The following is a 22714-nucleotide window of genomic DNA, read 5'->3' on the forward strand; positions in this document are numbered from 1 at the left end:
ACATCAGAACGTATTCATCACAGCTGCACGTAAAATCCTCCAAGACTTGATTTAGAAAAAAAATTTCAACATGTGCTTAACTTTTTCAGCACTGTTAACTGCTGCCTGCTTAAGCCAGTATGCCTCTGCATAAGGGCATTTGTGAAGCCAAACCTGGACATAAGAAAGGTCTGATTCAATTTGTATTTTAAAGGAAACCAGAATTTTCTTACAGATGACTCCAGAAATGAACTGGAAAGAACATATCCAGGCTCCCAACAGCAAACCCACCCCACCACGTACTGCTGCTGACTCACGTGCACAACATCAGCTTTAGATATTGAGCACCAGAATCAGTTCTGCTCACGGAGTGCTTTAAGTAAAGCCTAGGTTAGCCATTTCAAACCTCCTCCTAGCTTGGTGTGGGGGATTAAACCTTCTTACAATCATCTGTCTCAGGTTCAGCCAAAGAGGAAGGCTGCGTGTTTGCTTCCTATTAGCCTCTCAGATCTCACTTGTTTCAAATCCACATGTTCCAGCATGCTCCATCCTACCAGCCAAACTCCAAAAACTCTACCCAGCCAGAGGAAACATTGTCTGGAGTAATCGGACACCGACTTTTAGTGCATCTCCTAGGCACTTTTGTCCCTTGCTGAAAGTCAAAGGGTGATGAACTCAGCCATAAGTAGGCAAGAACCACAGCATAACACAGAGGTTGTCCCTGCTGATTGTTTCCCTGCATGTTCAATTAAGATAGCAAATGGCAAAGCAAAAATCCAAGGGTGTCCAAAGTAAGCCTGGTCCCACCAAATCCAGCCTGATTTCATCAACTTGAGTCAGCTGCATGAGTCTCAGACAAGCAGATCAAGCCTTGCAGCCCACTAGAGAGTAGATCTGTGCTTTGGGTCCTCAGCAATTTGGGTCACAGGCACAGATAGCTCCACACCAGCTGAAGATCAAGGGGAGAAAGCAGGGTACAAGGAAATGCCAGATGTAAGACCCAACTCAAAAATTCTTTTTAGCTTCCTCATCTGCGAGTAAGGTGATGTCACTTGTCAGAGCAGGGCAGCAATAAGGGGATTTCATTAATATCACAGAGGAACGTAAATGAGCTCTTAGTACAGTATCTGTTACAGCAGAGGGAAGCCGTGCTGGACAAGAGATCATGTTCATGAAAGAAAGAAAGAAAGGAAACAAAAAAGAACACAGTGAAGATGTTCTGGCGTGGTAGTCTCTTCAATCAGCAACATCCTAAGTCTGCAATTTAGGGGCAGAGTCAGACCCAAAGTTATCAGGCACTCTGCCACAGACTGCACCATCCATTCAACACCCTGGAAAGCAGGACACTTTGCTAGATGGTGACAGATTTCCACCCAAATTCCGGCTCATGCCAAAGGGCCGACCTACTTGCAAATTTCCACAGAATCAGCATATTGCGAAGGCAAGCGTATATGCGTCAAATATGGGTCCATCTTCCCAGCCGCGTCACTGATGGCCTCAGAGGAGGTGCAAGCTGGTTGTCTTTGCAGACTCTCGTTCTGATAGATGACTACAGGAAAGAAAATTTAAGCAATTCAAAGCTAAAAGCAGGTTTAACGCCTTCTGACCTCTCATACTTAACACCTTTGCCCAGATACGTTTTCTTTCCTGTTCCCTCTTTCTTGAATTAGGGTTTAAATTTAGTGGACTCAAGGGACAAAAAAGTCCCCAAAGAAGTTCACATAGCTATTATTTGTATTTTCCTTGCCTTCCTAAGTGCTACTGAAGACATAGTTAGACTTCTATTACATATTATGCCTTGTACACATGGCTGTGACAGATCCCTCTTTCATTCCCCCATAATCCATATGGAGGATCAGCTTCTGTACAGATGGCCCAGCAACAACCCTCTTGCCAGCGAGTGCATTACTAACACAAACTGCAGAACATCTCTCGACGGTGTAGTTCAATGCAAGCAAGTGGTGCTAGATTTATTTGAAAGGGGAGAGTTTTCAGCAACGTACACCCAGAGGGAAAGCTGGCAGGTCTGGCTGAGCACTCATGTCTCCTTTTAGATGGTGGAACAGATACTTTCAGATCCTGAATTTGTGCACATGACAGCTCGGGGGTCTCACACAGTAGCCCTCTGTAGCTCTTTTCTTCATCCGAAGTTTCCATCCAAAGACACACACCAGACAGAGCCAGTGTAAGAGCCCTGGAACACCACAGCCCAGCCCAGCTTGGAAAACTTGAAGACATCTGAGAGCACCCTCTGTGAAACACACGGTTTGCTGTCTATACTAAAATCCACAGCCAAAGCACATTAGGTCTTTCCTGAGCACAGAGCAACATACTGTCTGCCTATACAGTAGGCTGAGCAGGTCAATGACTGTGTAGGTATTTTCTTGGTTGAGCACGCTTACCTCAATGCCATGTTCTGCCCAAGTGCAGGACTGCTCCCTGGCTGCCCCTTAAGCAGGGAACCAGCCACTGCACCCCATGGAGCAGGGCTAGCAGCTAACTGAGAGGCCAAGGGTCTCAGCTGTGAACTTGAACGTTCTGAGAGACTAAGGGGCAATCAGCCAAATCGGTCAATGAGTGCTCGTCTGTATGCTCTCAACAAAGACTGAATGGTTCTGATGGAAAAAGGTGATCCTCTTTCTCTCCTACACACCTTCCTTCCTCCCCCGCCCCCCCCCCCCCCTTTTATTCCACCTGAGGGAAAGTACAGATACCTCTCCACTTCATCCTTCTAATAAAGTATTAATCACACCTATGGGAGGAAAGACAGAAAGTATTAAATCTGACAGGCTCTCAAAGCAGCAGTGCCAGTGAAATGCATCATTAAGGTGAGTAATTTTCCTGTTTACTTCATAGGCTCTGAGCCCCCCCTCCTCTTCCTCCCCACCTAAGATGTGGGCAGGACCCATCAAGGCAAAGCTTTGGAAGCAAGCAGCAACGTCCCCAGTTTCTACATAAACGCTGCAGGCCAAAGAGCAAAGGCAAGTTCCAACTGAGCCCTTGACAGTAATCAGGCACGGCGGCGCCTCTGGTCTTGTCTTGTACATACCTTGCAAGTAGCATCATGTCTTCCCGCTGAGATTTCACTGGTAGCGCACACAAGCACCTTGTTCCTTGGCTTCTATCTCAGAAAAAGAAAATCCTGAACACACACATACGCCCCTACCTTTCTGCTCTGAGGTAGACCATTTCCCTCTAAGTCTTCAGCGTACTGTGGGCACCCCTTTCAGAACAGATTTATGAATTTTCAAGAAATCCCTCTTGTTCCCGTGCAGATAAGTTAGCGTCAGTCCCTTGCCAAAAGGGCATTGAGTTTTCTCTATTAACATCCAGGAAACTTTCCTGAGTCAGATATTATTACATTTGAAACAAATTGCAGGTACCAGCAAGTCTCTTCCGTGATAACAGCCAGGGCCTGTCCCATTTCCTGATCACATTACGCTCAATTTCCAGAATTACATCTATGCAAATATTGTTCTCCTGCTTGCAGAGCTTTTAATTGACAATTAAAGTGAAAAGCCAGCAAAGCTTTTGTAGCCAGAATGGTGAGCAAGGCAACAAACTAATGTAAAGACACCGAGCAGGGACATATTTTTTTCCTCCATATGAAGACCATCTGATAAATGTCCTCCCCTCTTCCTAGAAGACAGGGAACCCAAATTGAGCCAAATAATTTTTATAAGTGTCTTTCTGTATTCTGGATTTGGCAACCCAACGAGGCCATACTCTAGTTCTGAGTCACAGAGAAAAAGTAAGGATTAGGAAATACATTAAAAAAAAATAATTAAAAAATCACAGCTAGCCAAGCAAGTAATAGTTTTACCAAGAACATAAAGATGCAGTAACTCAGATTTAAGCTAGGTCAATAAAGCATGACAGCAGCTCCAGCATACTTAGGATGAATAGTGACTAAGTCAAACCTTTAAACCTTTATTCATACAATTAAGCTTTTGGATGAAGGGCAAGAAAATCAGACAAGAAGACAGCCACTAGCTATTCCCAGAATTTGCAAGGTTCTGGAATCTGTATTTCACCCTGATCCTCCTCTCTCCCCTCTCCCAGCCCCCTCCTTCCATCCTCAATGACCTAGCTGAGCACAGTCCTCAAGTCAACTGATGTGGTTTCTCCTGAGCCTACATTCAAAGTCAAGACATGATTCAGCAAGGTGTTTAAGCAGATGCCTACCTTTAAGGATGGGAGCAGCCTTGCTGACTCCAACAGAACCCAATAGATTTCACAGGGACTATTCACGTGCTAGAGGTTATGCACTCACTCGAGTGCCTTACTGAACTGGGATTTTGATTTTCCTACATAGCGTGGGAAACAGCTTGTCAAGAGCCATGTAGAGGAACATAGCAGTGTCACTGCTGCAGCCATCAGGCCATTGAAAAGTCTCCAGCTCCAGAGTGCAGCACCTCACCCCCAGGCAGCTAGTGAGGTCAATGCTGTGGCATTTTCTCTGCTAGGAAGAGCAAGAAGCCCATCCCAGGCTTGGGGTATTCCTCCAGCTCTTCCTCATGCTTGCCAGCAGCCCTGAAGCTACAAAACTGCAGCGGCTAAGGGAAGACAGCCATTCTGCAGAGCAGCATTTAGAAAGGGAGGAAGGTTTGCAATGAGTTTGGAAAATGTTAGCAGCAGACCTTCCTATCCCTCTTATAGAAATGAAAATCTTCAGTGTTTTGTCTCCTACCTCTGAAGAGAGGAATGGAAAACCACATCCCAGTTGACATGCAAGCTAAAGGAAGATGTGCAGTAACATGTCACATGAGAAATGGAAGGCTTGAACACAGCATAGTCCACACCTGGTTTAGTCAATTCTCAGGTTTATAATTTCAGCATGAACACAAAAGTGCATAGAACAAGCTTGCATGGACCTGGATGCACTTTACAGGCAAGTCTAGAAGCCTGCTAGGTAAACTCGTCAGGAATAGTTGCCCAAATTCTTCATGACATAGTTACAGATCTACACATTACTGGAAACAGATTACAGCAAGTGTCTCAATAGTTAGCAATTGATTTATTTCACTTGGTAACTGAAAGATAATCATATTATCTGCATGACCTAACTGGAAACATAACAGGAATAAACATGGATTTAGATGCAAATCCTCATGGCCACAATCTGAAGATGGCTTTCCAAGAAAAACACCAAACAACATTGTCCCTGCAGACCTCTCTACCTCTGTGATGCTCCATTTGCAAACTGCAAGTTCTGAAGACCCCAGGCCACAGATGCTTCATGAGAAGACCTATCTATTCAAAGCAAGACTGCTTTCCCAAACAAAAAAGCAGTCTTTGTTACTGGATAACAATGAGAACAGGAATAGTTCCCTGGGAAACATAATTTTAAAGTCAGATTTCCCAAGTAACCACACCCAATTAATAAGTAATGGCATATTTTTGAGTGATTATGGAATCCCAGAAGATTTTTCACCGGTCTTAATTTTGTGATTTCCTCCATCTTCCCAATAAAAAAGGAAAAAAACGCCCCCTCACAATTTGATATGGGTTGAAGGTATCTAAAGGCAAGCCCCTTCCTCCCTAAAAGGAAATAAAATAAAATGGAGCAAGACAAGACAGAGTTGCAATAGCAGAAGTTATTGGCTCATGCTAGCTGACACTCTCGTTTTCCTTACAGCTCATACATGATGCATCAGAGAAAGGTGCAAAGCCTTTATGGTTGTTGCGCAGATTAATTCCTGCCCTTGTGGAAAGCAAGCTCTGTCCTGAGATAACTACCATGAATCTCGTGATCTTGCACCACTGCAAATGCTATCAAGGGTAAGACTTAAAAACAGCCCCTGAGCAACTCTTTATTTAATGCTACCCAACCAAGAAGGCAGGAAGAGTGTTGGGACCAAAGCTGGCAAGACATTTGCAAGTATAGCCTATTGAAGGCAATCACCTGGCACCAAAGAAAGCAAGGACTTTGAACCTGCAGAAGCTAACTGCCCTTCCAGAATTTTGTCAGCCACTGCTACATAGAGGAAGACACCATTAAACTATCAGCATAATCCAAAAGACTCACTCTGTCCACCAGCTTCATGATTGAACGACAGAAAAGAGTCCACAGGGAAACAAGTATTTAGCTCTTCAGTTGCAGACAGTAAAGTGCCAGGATGCAAAAAAACCCCTAAATAGAATCAGAGATATGACAAAACACACCACAAGGATGCGACCACACTACTGCTACAATGAGCAGCGGGATCATCATCGTGTAAGGTAGCATGCCAGGCTCCACTGCACAAAGCACTGGGTGAGAAGAAATAAGCCCAGTTTTACAAAGCATGTAGGCAACAGATAGAAACAATACAGAGGGAGACACTTGGGAAGAAACAAGATGATGAGGGAGCAGAAGCCCTAGTCACAGCATGACAGCTACCTGACCCTGGAGGACAGCAAATGATAGAGGCCCAGCTAAGCTGTAACTGTTGCCACATATTTCTTATTTAAATGCAATTTGTTTAATCTCAAGTCAGATTCAACCATCAAAGGCTCTCTTCTGTAGCTCACTGACAGTTCACTCTAAATCTCTGCACCTTTAATCCTTTAATTAGCCAAGAAAAATGCAATCTCAACTCTTCCACCAACCTAAGCTAATTTTCTGCATGGAGCTTCCAACTCCTGTAGGTTACAGGTTTTAGCTGCTCATGTAGCCAAGAGGAAAAAAAAAAAAATAACACCCACCCACCCCCACCCCATTCCCACACAGGCTGGTGTATACTTCTCCATGTGCTGCCTCTCCAAAAAGCAAGCTCCTTGAAAAGTCGTTGCAAAAGCAAGAGGGACCCATTTTCACATTGCAGTAAAGGCATAATTGCATCCCACAATTCAGAGAAAGAGCGAGCAGAAGTTTTGATATGTGGTACAGGGGTGGCTGGAGAGACCTGGGGACAATGCGATGTTTGCACAGGAGGGATAAAACTGGAGGGTTAAGCCAATGCTTGAGTGGCATTCCCACTATGTATCTTTGATCACCTTCCTCAGTGATTTTGGGATGGGAGCTCCAAAGCAAGCAAACAAAACACTGGATAGCCAACCATTTTGGAAATTCTCTCCAAAGGAAGATTTCTCCATAGATGAGCTCTTCTATTACTCAAGAGTGTCATGGTGACACAGCTCTGAAGGCAGAAAAGGAAGATTGTGTGAGTCACCAATGCATTGGGACAGAGACCCATTCAGGCAACTTGAACTGCACATCAGGCTTTTCATGCAGTCCAGCACAGCAAACTCAAGGAAGGACACAAGGGCCACCTATAGCCCTCTCGTTAGAAGCCCTAAGAGCATGGGGAGTGAAGAACGATCTGCACCTGAACACAGCCCTGACTGCCTCTCTAGGTCAGGATGCTCCTTAGAGGGCAAGGCAAAAGCAACCAGACCTTTTGCTCCAGGCCTGCTAAAGTCATGGCCATAGCAGAGCTGCAGGGACCAGTGGCTTGCCACATGCTAACCCGGTGTGTGACATGCAGGAGAAAGGACTTCAAACACTGCCAAGCCATCTCGTCACAGCCCCCAGACTGTCACGCTGAAGTTGCAACGTGCCAGAGCAATGGACCCGACCTGTTGCTGTAGCACCACACAGACAGAGCAGTTCTCTTTCTAGGCGCAGCCTGACAAGTCCACACAGCGTGGCATGGAGCCTAAGGCTATCCCTAGCACAGGCGTCCACCTGCTGAGCATGGACAAGGTGTAGGAGGCCTTCCCAGTAGCCGGCCAGGGAACACAGGTGAACAATCACACTGAGGGTCACGAGGGACTTGACAAACTCATGCAAACACAGGGGTAGAAGTAACCTCATTCCGCTGAGCAAATGCACAGTAGAAGAGCCCTGTCTACATCAAAGGCAGAGGATAGGCATTTCTGCATCTTGCGTTGGAGCCTTGAAGAACATTAGCACATGATCAGAGTTGCCTTGCTTAAGCAAGCACTTTTGGCGCAGTCACAGTACAATTTGGTGTGAAGCAAGCAGGGAAGGGAAAAAATAATAATAATAATAAAATTGTAGCCTGCTGATTTTAAACACTGGCAAAATAGTATCCTGGTAGTATTACAACCTCATCTACATAGAACAGAGCACTTTGAATACATGTTGCTTTCCTCTGGTAGGTTCTTAGAGGAACTGTGTTCACATTCTCCACCTTATTCAGCCCAAATCTGTTCCCCCCAGCTCCTCAGCAAGGAATCCAGCCCATAAGAGAAGCAAAAAAGATCTGAGCAACAGCTGCTACACTTCACTAACAACACAATCCTAGTCACATGCAGTCTACCTGTTCAAAACTCATATTAGTTATATGTGCAAATCAGAAATACAGTTGCATGTGCATCCCAGGGGTCAGCTTAAAGAAATAAAACACAATCCAAAACCACAGAGCTCACTATGATGAGAACCATCCATATGACGATATGAGAACCTCAATATGAGAGCCTCTATTACCAACCTCACCGCTTCAGCTGCTCCTGAGTCACGTAACTGTTCTACACTGCCACAGGCTTTGAGAAAGAGGCATTTCTAGAGCACAATTAAAGGCAGGCAAACGAGCTCTGCAAACTGCAGTTGCTGGATGTTCATTCTACATTCAGTTCTTACAGAACAAAGAGGATGGGAGTAGCTGGCAAGGAGCATTTGACTGGGAAGCTGCATTCTGGTGTCCAGGCAGTCAGCCCGCAACCGAATCTCTGCACTCTCTTTAATCAATGTATTACAGAACATCCTTCCACCGACAGTCCTCATGGTGGGTACACAAAGATAGCAAACAGTTACCAGATTCGCTCCAGGCCAGAAAGCAAGCTCATTTTGCAGCACTAACATGCATAGGGTTTTTTCTCTTTCCTTTTAAGCAAGAAAGAAAACAATAAAAGAGGATTCTACAGTGCTCTGAAAGCAGCTAATCAAATTATTAAAGTGTTTAAAAGTTTAATGAAGAAATCAAAGCTATTAAGAAAACATTCTGCTTGATGTCTCTTTCCCTTCTTACCCACCCTTCCTTAATGCATTCAAAACCTCTTTTTGCTGTGCTACAACATGTTTGAACAGGTACTGAGATACAAACAAGTCTTGGCCCCATCTCATACAGAATGGATTGGTTGCAGATGTTCTCTTGCAAGCTACATCTTGCCTCCTGCAAGAGCATTCATCTCCAAAACACATCATTTCACCTACTTTGCCTGAAGCCAAAACTCAAAGGTTATTTCATTTTTATTTTTTTTTTTTATTAACTCTAACATACCTATAGCTGGGCAAGCAAAACCCCATCTGGCTTTTCAAGACACAAAGAGGTGAGCGACTAAGTTGAGATAAATGTAACCAAGTTGGGGCAGTCATCTTTCTGTTCACCTCTGTAGCACCCAACAGCAATGTCAGGGGTGCAATAAACCAAAAACCTGCTATATTTCAGAGAAGCCTGACATATTTCACTATCTTCCTAGGACAAGTCAGACATGAGCTCATACAGTGGCAGGTGAGTCAGTGACGAGTCAGACAGGAGCTTCTTAATTAAGCTTTAGGGGCAGATGATCCCTCGAAGGTGTAATCAGATTGGTATGGCCAGTGGAAAAAAAAAAAAAAAAAAAAAAAAAAAAGCCGAGTGAACTGTTACACCCTTGCTGAGCCATGCCAGGCAGGCTGAAGGCAGCACGCTGAGCAGAGCCGGCGAGCCCCCAGTGCGCAGGAATACCTGGCCATCCTTCACCACTCCCTGGCAGCCAGAGCCTGCCTGCATGCTCAGCCGTGCTTCTCCTGGGAGCAGAGAAATGCCGACTTCCCCAGCGAGCAGGTTATGCTGGGGTCACACTGCAGATGCAGCCCAGTCCAGGGTAAGGCGTACCCCAGGAGTTCAACCTTCAGAGGAAAGGGGGTGGTGGGCAATGGCTCAGACCTGTGTGGCAGAGAGGGAAGTGGTCATTCTCAGTCACTAACCAGCAGAGTCAATCTCGGCCACGTGCTTTATCGGCCCTTAAAATGCTACCAAGCTACTCCACATAAAAGAAAATCCCCATGAGTTCTGTGTTCCAGAAGCTTCCCCAAAATAAGCTGCACAACGTGAATCAGAATATCAGTGTATATCCTGTAGCCCCATAAAACTGATTGCAATCAGCAGGGTGGCTAACAGCATCCAAGCGTTCTTGTGCTCACAACACTGGACTTGCAGCATGGAAATGGTTTTCTTCCAGTGTGTGTCCCTGCAAATTCCACCTGGAAGTCAGCTGGCCCAGGTAGCCACTCTTCTCATGAGCCAGGAACCATGCTGCAGTGCTTCCCCTGAACACCAGCAGCTCCAGAGCAACCCAGTTCTCCCCATTCTTAACTTGTACAGAGCAGTCTGCTGCTAAACAAACCCAGAAAGACAGGCTCCAGCTTCTGTGGCCCTTTTGAGAGGCATGGCAAAGGAAATTGGCAAAAATGGCTCATCAGAGAAGTCAGCACGCAAGGAGAATGCCAAAATAAAGGTCAGATTTATGAATTCCTTATAGAAACTGTATTGCAAAGCCATCAATCCACATGCTTTGTCTTTTTGACAGTCCTTACAGAACTAACAATGACTCTTCTGAAGCTTTTCCTGGCAGGCTCACCACTTCCTTTACGGGTTCCAGTACTGTAAAAGATTTTAGTAGGATACCTAGAAATGCACAGACTGTTTTTTGTTGGAGTTCCCTTTGCTCTTACATCTACAAGAACCCACTAAGTTACTTAGTGCAAGTAATGTGAGCAGTTTGCAGCAGAAGAGACAGGAGACAAGGAACTCATTGCAAAACCAGCCACCACCTCGCTAATTAATGAACAGATGTCATTCAGTGCTCAGCCACCCAACAAACACCTCACTGGAAGGCTGCTTCTCTCCCACCCATGGCGATGCTGATGCTCAAATGCAAATAGAGCGGGTGTGCTGCCTGGCCCGTGAACACCCTCCAGGCTGGGCACCGAGCCCAGCGGCACCGCTCCTGTCCCTTCTCCACAGGAATCCCTTCCAGCCCCGCATTTTCAGGGGAGTTGCAGGAGCTCCGAGTGCAGGTCTGATAGCAAACCTGGGCTCACTCTGCTCCCGCTGCGCGATCAGGAGGAACTTGCCTCCCAGCCCCACAGCTCACACAGTTGAGCTAATCAGCCTGGACAAGTAGCAAGGCGAGTTTGCTGAGGCTGGGCACTGCAGCTAACGTAGTAGAGCTGGTACTGCATCATGCTCTGGCTACATAACAGGAAGAGGCTTTCCTTCACACCATAGCCCTCGAACAGCCTCTGCGTCAGTAATTTTCACATCTGATAGGCCTGATACTGGTAAAGCTCAAGATATCAAGCGGAGGAAGCAATAACCCAACTGTCACTCAGGCAGTTTGGAGTTTTAGCCTGGAGATAGGTTTTGGTTCCTTCAAAAGTTAGTTTGTAAAAAGACTTTAGTGTCCTGTAAACAAGTCAAAAGAAGAGGCCTGAAAGCTAAGTCTAGTGACATGGGATGCACAGCACGCAGCTGTCCCCCTGGGCATTTCACATCAGGGGTCTAAGTGCTTTACAACACAGGATCGTGGTGACACAGTCCCAGATTGGAGGGTGGGTGTGTGGAAAGGGGGAAGAGTGGAAGAAAGGGAACAGAGGCAGAGGGAATGACTTGCACAATGTTACCCAGATTACATCTAAATCACAGGGCAGGAGCAGCTCTGAGGCCGGGCTCCAAGCCAAATCCACTGCTCGTCGGTGCTGCGCCCTAGCAGATGCCCTAGCCGGGCATCTCTGAGCAGCCTGGCTTCTCTCCCCAGCAGAAGAGCATGGAGAACCCCAGGGCACACAACCAGCAAGGAGGAGAGCCCCGGGCTGCGGCCCCGCAGGGATGCTCTGCTCCCCTCCTCTTTCAGGGCAGGGTGATGCTGAAGCAGCATGGACATCACAGCTGACAGGGAAAACAGCAGAACCAGAAGACATAGACCCAAGCCCCATCTAATTTGTTCAGGAGACAGAGGTCAGCCTCCAAGTGCTGCTTTCCTGTGTTTCCTCTAGCACATTTTTCGGCTTTCTGTAAAGCTAAATTTAGATGAATTTCAGCAGCTAACATCTATCAGCAGATCATATAGCACTCCTTATTATCAGAAAAGTAATATTTTGCTCTCCTTAAAGAAACACTCATAGAACACATTGAAAAAAGTCAAGGAGAAGCAGCACTCTCCTCCTGTGGCTCCACAGAGCTTTGCTCCAATATTTAAGTGTTGTCTTTGACAGCTGGAAATGCTGAAGTTTGTATCAATACTGAGGTCTATTTGCAAGAGGATCTAAGCTTTTACTTGGTGAGCTATCCTTTTGTGTTTACAATAATAAATCTGACACGCCTGCACATAACAAAACCTCATGAAAAGATTTCCATTGCATAATAAAGTTCATGCTCTTTCTATACAGAAGCCATCTCTACTGAGGACACTTCTTTAAAAAAGAAGTAGGACATTTCTTCATAATGTACAGTCTGCCAAGCTGAACCCTCAGCATACAGAGCACCACCAATGCAACACAAGTAAAATTGTGCTTGCTTCAGCACACCACCAACTTGCTGCTTGTTCTGTATAAAGTTGGCACAGAAATGACGTCTATGACAACTGCGACATTTCAGCTGACCTAAGGAAAGTAATGATCATCTCCAAGGGTGGTCTTTGCTGCAAGGCGAGCAATGCCTCTTGCGCCAGCTTACCTGAAAACCTTTACCCAAAAGTCACTTATTAAATAGTCATGCAAATATTTTTGCACAAAGTTTTCTGCAGGGTTGAAACATCTTGTAACAGTGCTCAGTTGACACAGTTTAAGCTACACAGCTCAATGGTATGGGGGAAACTGGCCACCCCTTAGGAAACCCTCCTTGCCCCGGAGCGGGCTGCCTCCCTTCTGGCCCAGCTAGCTGTGACCTCTGCAAAGGTGAGGAGGTGACTCTGCCAATGCCGCGTTCGAGCTCCGCCAGGCTGCTTTGCATGCTTAGCACTTGTAAAATCCAGGAGACCTCAGCAGCTTTTACAAACCAGCCTAGAGGCAGCCCCCATGCTACAGACCACCAAAAAAAAAAAAAAAAATTCCAACAAAAAACCCCAAAACCAGCAAAAAAAAAAAAAAAAAAAAAGAAAAGAAAAGAAAAGGAGGCGGCAAAAAAAACCACTCCAGAAATCTACTAGTTTGGAAGATTTGGCATTTCTGGCACCTTGGTTTCCCTTCTCTAAAATGGCAACTACATGCCTGATTTGCCTAGCCAGCAAAGGTGTTTGTCGATTAGGGAAGTAATGTTTGTGCAGCACTTTGAAGATTTAAAGTACTACATTAATCCTACATGTTGTTCTTGGTAGAAGCCAATTTTTAACTAAGAGGAGAAGAAAAAAAAAGAAAAAGGTGATTTAAATAGTGACCCTCCCCTACTTCAAGATGTTCACTCATCTCCCCACATCAGCTATTCTTATCTGCAAATGTTTTTTTAACCCTTCCTTCTCATAGTTCTCAGAAACCACAAGTCTCATTCAGCTTTTATTTGAAAAATGGCTTCTTTCCAGGCTGTGGCTGTTTCTTGTAAAGTTAATTCCTTTGGTAATACTGCTAGAGGTGCATTGGTATGTTTGGTGTGTGTGTATACATATATATTTTCCCCCTTTTCACACGGTGTTGTTTTTATATGTGTAGTGAAAGATACCTAATCCAGGATTATGACTCTTTTTATTCCTTTCTCATGAAAGTAGGTGGGGCTTTTTTGTGCAAGCTGCGTTGATGAAAAATTATGTTTAATTAACACTTCTTCCTCGACAAAAAAATTCTCATTAAGAATCAAAATAAGTTTCTTGCACTTAATTCTCTCCCTCTGAATTTTTCTTCAAAAATAACTAAAACCTTACAAAAAGAAAATTTCTGAAAGGAATAAAAAGAAAAGAGAGCGTGATGCCAGCACAACTAGAAATTGCTTGTGCAAAACGTCAGAGGGACGTTTCTGCCCCTCTGGAGAGCACAACTCCTCCCCCATGACCACTTTCTCCAGCCTACTGGGTCTGACCCTAATGTCTCAGTGTTTTTCACTTGCAGATCCAGGGAAGGCTGCAGTGAGCTCTAACTGGTCTCCTGTTACACTGGGACAGAATTAATTACAAACATAGCGACCAAGAGGCTAAATCCCAATCAAAAGAGGAGGGCATTCACACCACCTGAAGCCTGCTTTCTCTCAGCCAGTCAGACATGCTGGTGCCCAACACTAACTATGCTGTTTGAAGAGCAGAACACGCACCATTGCAAGTCAGAAGACCCAAATTTTCTGTTCCTGGTGCCGACAGGTACTGCTTCATTTAATCAGAAAGCAAACTACTTCCCTTGTCGTCCTTCCTAGGCACTGTTAGCTGTGTGGGGCACCCACTGCCCCTGACAGCATGCCCTTACTTCACAATAAGGAATTCACAAGGAAAAGAAAAAAGCAAGACAACTCACAAGACATTGTCTGGACACTATTACACAGATCTGTAGAGCTGCTGGTAAGGAGTAACAGGGGAAGATAACTGCTAATAAAAACAAAATATACATGACAAAGAGATTAGGGGCAAAAAGCACAATTATATTCTAATGGGAACCTAATGCACTCAGATCTCCTTTTGCTCAAGCATAAAAACCCAAACAGAAGCCAGCGGGCCCCTCCTGGCTGGTTCTCACAGGTGAACTGGTTCTTCCCAGCTTTGCTAGCTTGAAAACACCTCCTTGCCGTGAGAAAGGCACCTCCTTCAAAGACAACAAGCACGGCTCCTCTGTTTCCAGGTAGATGACCTAGGAAAAGTTGCATATGCCTCAACAGCCTTAGCATTATGCCCTGTAATCTCACACAGAGAGCAACGCACTTCACTAACTCTCCAAGCAGGAAAGCTCAATCTCAACCTCTCCGTGCATGAGAATGATGGTGGCAACAAATGCCCACCCTGCCTGCTCCACGCCAAGAGGCAACATGTGCTGGAAACAGCCTCTTCAGGCAGGCATGGCTACAGAGAGCTTGAGGAAGCCAATTCTCACCACTTCTCACGAGAGACAAATGCCCAAATATGGAAGCGCTCCTGCTTCGCTGAGATCAGTGAAGAGCCAAGCCCTTAGCTCACACCATTGCATCAGCCTTAGCAGCCTACAACCTGCACACCCAAAGGCTGCAAGCCCATCTCCTCCTCTGCTGCCTTCTCCTTCCAGTTCCCTTCTCTCCCTCTAGACAACAGGCATTGTTTCCCTTCCTCACTCCTGCTGTAACAAGGTGGGGTTATCACCAGCAAAATTGACTTTTCCGGGCAACCAGCTAGGATGAAGAGAAAGCCTGCATTTAAAGACATGAAACGATTAGCAGAGTGCCCAGGAGCTGACCGATTTCAGTGCTTGGCAAGGTCTGCAGACCCTCTGCACAAATGAGTCTTTCTTTTACAAGGACCCTTCTCTAATCTAATACAGCCAACATCATTGCTGACTAGGAGCCTCTAAGGATAGGGAAATTCGAAATCCTGTAACAAGACCACTTCCACTCCCCTTCTCCTAGCAGCTTTTAATATTATTTTTAAAGGTAAAATCGGAAAGCTCAAATTGCACTGATGGACACACCACCAAGGAATAGCAAAGCTAAGGTTTCACATCAACACCTAGCACATCCCCACATGTTCATTCAATGGGAGAGTTGCCATCCTCTAAAAAAAAAAAAGAAAAAAAAGTAGTTGCGTATGATGCAGAGAGAGAGTCGGCAGCTGGGACAATACTGGATATTATCAGTGTTATTGAAACAATGCACTATTTGAACAGATTATTTAAGGGAACACTGAACACATTATTAAGGACTGTTGAGTCAAGGCGATGCACACATCTAATTGCCCTCTCACTGCTTTACTATGCTTGTGCACGTTCCTCTAATTCATTTTATAGAGATTGGGAAAAAAATTTTCCCAATTTTACCAGGTGGTTCAGGACACAGAATATATTTTAAATGGAAATGGAAGGAATCAATCTGAAACAAAAAGACTGAGATGGCCCAGCCAAGGAATTTGTACTCTCCACCACAGGAACCTGTTATTGCTCGCGTGGACTAATTTAAGTGCATTCCTTTCACTTTCCTTAAAATGCAATTTTTCCAAATCCACTAAGCCCAGCCAGCACAACCTATGTACTTGCTTTCATGCATGTTGCATAGGCTGTTATCCAGCTTTTCTATAGCAAAGAAAGCCCGAAATCTGAACATTTTCTTATAGCTGTAGGTACAGGGGAGTTTATTGAGAACAGGAGAACCAGTGAGCCCAACTGGAACACAGATTGCAGCTTTGCAGAGCTCCAGGTTTCATAACAAAGCCCTGCAAGGACCAACCCAGCTCAGCTCCAGCCTACTGCAGGGCATGAGAATAAAGGGCTAAACTCCGGTATTGCCAGCACTTAAATTATGCAACTCTTGCAGGGCTAGGTGTATGTCTTCAGCAGAATCGAAAATTTGCAAATAAATTTCTGTTTTCATTTAAAAACTTAAAGATATTTCTACCTTCTTTTTCCTTAACCATTGTGACTACCAAGAAAAGCATTAAAAGATTTAGTAGATGCACCCTAAAGGCTCAAAAACCTGGTGGAGAAAAAGAAGAACCTGTTCGTCTTTAAAAGAAGTCTCATGACTTGTAAGGTGGTGTCTTGCTGATGGGGATGGGTGGGTCCGATTAATTTTTTGATAGCTAGTGTTTGGCAGTAATGTTAACTTTTACTTACCTTGACATACTATTTTAATTTTTACTTTCCTACTGCAATCATGTTCTTCCCCATGTAACAGGTTCTGCTAGTGACAGGCGATTGCCAAATCTCTTTTGGGGGGGAAAAGCCAGTGCAGTTGTTTATTTATTTATTTGCACTCAGCATGGGTGGGGAAGATCGGCACACAACTTACTTCCACAAAGAAAAAAAAAAAAAACTCTGAGGTGGCACACTTTTGAAATGCCTTGTTTTCTTCTGCTGCAGAAACGGGAGGAGATATGGCAAGGCATGGGAATATGAGAGTTCTCACGGAGGAAACATCCCACAATAAATGAGAAACAGTTCTGGGTAAATTCTTACTTCACCCAATTCATAGGGCTTCTCGCTCAACCTCAGTGACCTGGTCTATCTCAGCATTACAAAACGATGAGTGGTTCTTCCTTCGCAGCAGTGATTTTCAGGAAGGTTTTATTGTAACAGGAGTATGCATGTGAGGAACTTTGTGCAGTTCAGACTATTAAGGCTTTTGTTTTTAAACACTCTAGTAGAGTTTCAATTATTAAAGATTTTCCTTTTGAAAAGACTGATTAACCTGCTTATATTCTTACTTGTGTTCCAGGTCATTAATTAAAAGAAAAAAAAAATCAAGGATGCCTATAAAGTCCTCTGCAATCCAATCTCAATTTGTCATCATTAATTAGTTCAACACTGCATACAAATGAAGAGCTATACCTGATTAGACAGCACGTTTTACTGGAATTCCTACTTAAGGTCATGAAAGACTTCAGCGAGAAAATTTGTAATATTTTCAAAGTGAACTGCTCATACATATGAAATCACCCTCACCTAGCAGCAGCTAGTGTTTCTCTCTGCAATTTTTGGCCTTTTTTTTTTTTTTTTTTCTTTGTTTTCCCTTTTTCACTAGGGGCCCATCACAAAGCCGAGCAGAGGAGCAATCCCCATGTTGCACTCCTCTTCCTCCCAGCCTATCCCATACCAATACTGATGATTTGGCAAAGAGTGCCCGCTGTCCTAGGACAATAAACCTGCCCCACAGAGAGAGTCTGCAGAACTCGGAGGCGGGGCAGGAAGGATATTTTAGGGGGAAAGAAAAGAATTATTTGCCTCCAATGCACAGATTGGGAGCTAAATGCACAAAGTGGCCAAGAAATCTGAAGCATCTTTACAGGTCTCATCCTCCCATGAAAGCAGCTCTTAGTTTTTAAAGAAATAACCCAGTCATTTTACCAAGCCCACAACCTTCGCTCCCATGACCTAATCTGACATGACTCAGCCCAGAAGCTCTGAGGAGCTCAGGTGAAGTGCACTGTCAGCCAGGACAGCAGATCCCCTGCCAGTCACCGCCAAGCCTTCCCAGCAGGGCAAGGTGGGTCAGCCTGGCTCATCCTCTCCCAAACAGGGGAAAGTGCGATACAATGGATTTCCTTACTTAATACTGTTACCCTGCAGACTGTCAGGACGGGGAAAAAAAGAACTAAGAAACAAGGCTTTCAAGTTTTGGGCTCTTAATAAGGGTGGAGCCATCAAGTAATTAAATTTTTAATAGGTCAGTGCAGTGGAAGAAACTCTTCCAGTTGGGTAAGTTCCTAATCCATCATTAAAAAAAAAAAAGAAAGCAGGCATTAATCAAAGTGTATGAAGTCACATGGGGGGGGTGGCAGGGTGAGCAACTCCGAGAACTTGCTCTCACTGAGAGGATGGGGCAATCACTCCTCCTTTCATCAACATTTCACGTATGTTTCCACATTTCTCAGGACGGCAGCAGGAAAGAGCCTTCACGTCCTTCCCCACCCACCCCACTGATAAAGCTGTCGAACATATATTACCAACGGCTCAAGAGCCTATGTGAAATGAGTTGGTGGATTAATTAGCAGAAGGGCAGAGCTCCGAAGATAGAAAGATGCTCTACTGTGAAAGGCATATTGATTGAAGGTCCGCAGCCACCACCGCAAGGCTGTCATCATCCACTGTGAATATGTAGCACACTGCCAGCTCCTGCACGAGCAGCTAAATCTAGGTCACTTGGCTCAGCTCAGGGACACCTGAACTGCACTCACTGCTCCCTGATCAGAGAGCTGCTCAGGAGCCCATTCCTTTAGTAAAATACACGGACTTCTGTCTAGACAGACTGCAACAGGTACAGGGAGCACACCTGCAACTCTTCGCCTTCATCTGCCCTCCTTCACCAGAGCACACCTCCTGGTCTACATCAGGGCAAAAGAAAAGGATGGGAGGCTAAACATGCCTTCTCCCAGGCTGCACATGTTTGGTGACTGTAGTCACCAAGGAGTAGTTTTATTTATTTTTTAAAGCCAGCACGTAATCTGATCTTTGACTACTACCCACATCCACATTAAAACTCAGCCTCCACTTCTACCCCAGCAAGTTGCTATCACTACAGTGAAACAGCTCAAGTGCTTGCTTAACTTTAAGCTCACACATCTTCAGCTCTGCTGGAACAGCCTACTACATGCATTCAAACCTCATTTCAACTACGGAAAGCGGTCTTTTGAAAGGACAGCATCAAACACTCTGGTTCCCTGCAGCTGCGTTAGATATTTCTTTGTACCGTATGTATCAAAAAAATCTTTTCACATCTCCTTCAAAGGACCCTGTCCAGCACAGCCTGTAAAAATCCAAGGGTGGCGTTTTCTTGCTCAGAGCAATGGAAAGCAGAGCTGACCAACTATTTTCTTACCTAAAGGGAAGTGAAAATAAATACTGCATGGAGTGTAAGGGGAGAAACCTGGGCATGAAAACAAGTGTGAACTACAGCAGGTCATCACTCCCAATGCAGATAAGGAAAAGGTGCAGTTTCTACCTCACTTAAAAATCCTTTATCCTTTTATGCATTAACAAATGAAAAATTTGGTTTTGAGCAAACCTATCATATTTTAACCCCATTTAACATGATTTTCTGAACAAAGCTATTGTTACTGGTTTTAGACAAATTTTACTGGAAAAGGCTTTCATAATATAAAGGGATGCAAACTTACAGTGCTTTATTGTTATGTGTCATCCTGTTCCAGAGTGGAGCACATGGGCTCTGCTGCTTTTCTGGCAGGGCTGCAAGTTTTTTTTGTTAGCTGCAGTTCCAGCTAGATTGTATTTAAATCTGAAATCGAAGTAGTTCCTCAGATTAAAAAAGAAAAAAACCCACACTATTTTAACGCTCTTCACTTTCAGTAAAAAGGGCATCTTTTTTGCTTTAAAAAAAATTTTAAAAAAAAAGTCCCTTCTGTTATTCAGGTAGCATGGGGTAGGACGTTATTCACTGCACCTACCCCAAGTGCCTGAAGGAGAGTAATGCAAATACTGAACATCTTTAAGACAGCAGTACTCTCCATTGCAAACATCTCTACTCTAGAGCCCTAAACTCCGACAGGACATACAGCTCCAGCAGTACTCTGTCCTGGGCTACAAAGTTTCTAGAGCTTGAACAATCAAGCCAGCTCCACCAGAAAGCAGGAGCTGGGCTGCAAGTTTTAAGCTCCATAGATATTTTGATAAAAATTCTGACAGCAAGAGCAGAGTGTTAAGGAAAAAAAAAAAAAAAAAATTTGAAATACATATATACAAATGACCCAAATACCACAAGGCTGACCCAAGCTGGCGACACTAGGGTTCCCACACCAGCTGCAAGAGGGTAAGTACCCTGAGAAAGAGAAAGCCCCACACTCCATGGGTCAGAGCAAGGAGCATCACCTCCCTCCTGCTGGCACAGCCCCCCGTGCCAAACCCATGGGTGCTGAGGAAAGACAAGAGAAGCGCTGAAGCTTATGCCCACCCCATGTTTTAATCCAGCACACCTGCTAGACCCAAATGAAGAGCCACAGTTTCATCACACACGGTCTTTCGACGACTACCTTTTTGAAACGCGTTTTATTCATGGGGGATTTAGTGATATTATTGGGGTTTAATTCCCACCACACCCTGCCAGAGCAGCCAAGATAAATCTCTCCCTTCTGTGTGACATGCCATGCACTGAAGAGGACACGGGTCACTCCGTTCTTGCACAAGCTGGATATGTATCATACAAAGAGTGTCACTACCAGCATTGGGACCGAAGCCAGAGAAGGAGAAAAGCCATGCCACATCCTTACCGTCCACGTTGCTGACTTTGCTGTGCTGGACTGTTGAAATGATACATCAAAGCTGTGAGGTCCTGGGTAGTCTGTGTTAGAAGGGATGGCTGGGGAGGGCGAGAGGGCATCAAAAGTCGAGCTGGGCTGGGCGTAAGGCGAGGGGGCCGTGACGCTGTTCTGCGCGTGCTCCGTGTTGTAGGGGCTGGTGGAGGAAGAGCCATTCTGGATCTGCTGGTCCATGCTGTTCAGGAGCCCCAGGTTCGTGTACTGTGGCTAGAGGCAAAGAGATGCACAGGAGTGTTACAGAAGCAACGTTAGGACAGGCTGGCTAGCCGCGGCATGGCCTTCACGATGGAGGATACTCAGTGTGATCTCACCACCAGCGAACATGTGTCACACCAAGAGGAGGGAGATCGGCGGAGGATATACAGCATTTTAAATCAGTGATTGAAACAGAAAGAAGGAAAGTTTCTCACAGTCACACGGTAGATCAACAGCAGAGCTGGGAAAAGAGCTTGCACATAAACAAGGAGGTGATTTGCTGGGCAGAAAACCATCACAAGGAGAAAGGCACCCTATGTCTAGCAACACCCAGACCAAGACTTTTTTGAAGAGACTTCTATAACCTGACAAAAAACACTAGGTGCATTGCAGTGCAACTGTCTCTAGCTTGCACAAGGCTACATCATCTCTGATGGTCTCCTGCTCTACCCAAAGACTGCTCCTCTCCTTGGGGATCCACTCCTGCTAGGCACCGTGACATTTAGGATCTCCAGCTCAGGTAGTAACTGGGCTGACGTGTGACTCACTAGAGAAAAGGTTCACAGCACTTAACCAGGTTGCCCCACTTTCAGCCTGGAAAAAAGACATTGAGGAGAGAGGTGGAACTCACTATGACAGAAGTGGATAAAATCTTAAATGGTACAAAAAAAAAAAATCAAACAAATAGGAAATTAATTTTCATGCTCTCTTAGTTGAGGAGTTGGGGAACAAGAAAACGTCTTGAGCAGGATTTTGGCTTAAACACATACAGAGTGGTTCTTCACAAAGTCCACAAATAAAAATAAGTTTTCTGCAACAAAATGCTATGGATACTAAAAGCCTACATATGTTCACAAAGGCATCGGACAAGTTCTGCTGGAGAAAAATCCATCAGGGCAAGTGTATCTGATTTTAAAATTCTGAACCACTAACAGCTGGAAACTGGGAAAGTACTCTGGGGAGAGCGAGTTACACAACTACCCCGCTCTTTTAATCCTCCAAAGTACCCAGCATTGGCCACGGAGACAGGGTAGCAGGCAAGTGGTACATGGGGTTCAGCCAGGTACACGTAGTCTCGTCCTTGTGTGCACCCAAAGGACATTGCATGTGCCCAGCTTAGAGAGAGAAACATCCAAAATGTTTGTGGTACCCATCCCCAACAGCTCTGGGATCACCTGGGAACATGCAGCAAAAAATACACCTGGTTCTGCTGTGAGCTGATGACATGGCAGAAGGGACTCAGGCTCTTCCTGTCATTCAAGCACCTTATGCCCCTCCACATCCCATAGCTTCAGTCCCCCCAGACCCATCAAGCTCATGTATCTCTCAGCATTTCAGTCAGTCTGCTCCTGACTTACATCTTCTTTCCAACAGTTGCTCCTTTTCCAGAGACAACTCGCTATTAGCAGCTAAGCAGCGAAGGTTCCCTGAGACAGAGCAGCAGCCGCCAGACCCGTAACAAAAAGGTTTCCCAATACTGGGAATCCCACCAGCCCTACTGAAGCTTCGAGATGCACAGCATCAAGGGAATGGCACAGGCTATCTGCTGAGCTCCCCGGAGACTTTGAACAAGCCATTTAACACCCAGTTTTGCCAGTCATTTCAGCCATGGAGGAAAACAGGCTGGTCACTTTGCCCTCCCTATGCCCAAACACTTTACGCTTTCAGCTGGCCTTCCAGAAGAGGAGGA

General features: G+C 45.1%; 1 protein-coding gene across 3 annotated transcripts in view; it reads right to left on the reverse strand.

Annotated features, from left to right (window-relative positions):
* The window catches only part of TP63 (tumor protein p63), a 104253-nt gene that overhangs the window by 28530 nt on the left and 53009 nt on the right, over positions 1–22714 (reverse strand). For all 3 annotated transcript variants that reach the window (XM_009931665.2, XM_075417346.1, XM_075417347.1), the window contains one exon: positions 20782–21036. In XM_009931665.2, the coding sequence (XP_009929967.1) occupies positions 20782–21036 (255 nt within the window). The remainder of the gene's footprint in view (positions 1–20781; positions 21037–22714) is intronic.

The sequence above is a fragment of the Opisthocomus hoazin genome, chromosome 4 (assembly GCF_030867145.1).
Source record: "Opisthocomus hoazin isolate bOpiHoa1 chromosome 4, bOpiHoa1.hap1, whole genome shotgun sequence".
NCBI classification, from domain to species: Eukaryota; Metazoa; Chordata; class Aves; order Opisthocomiformes; family Opisthocomidae; genus Opisthocomus; species Opisthocomus hoazin.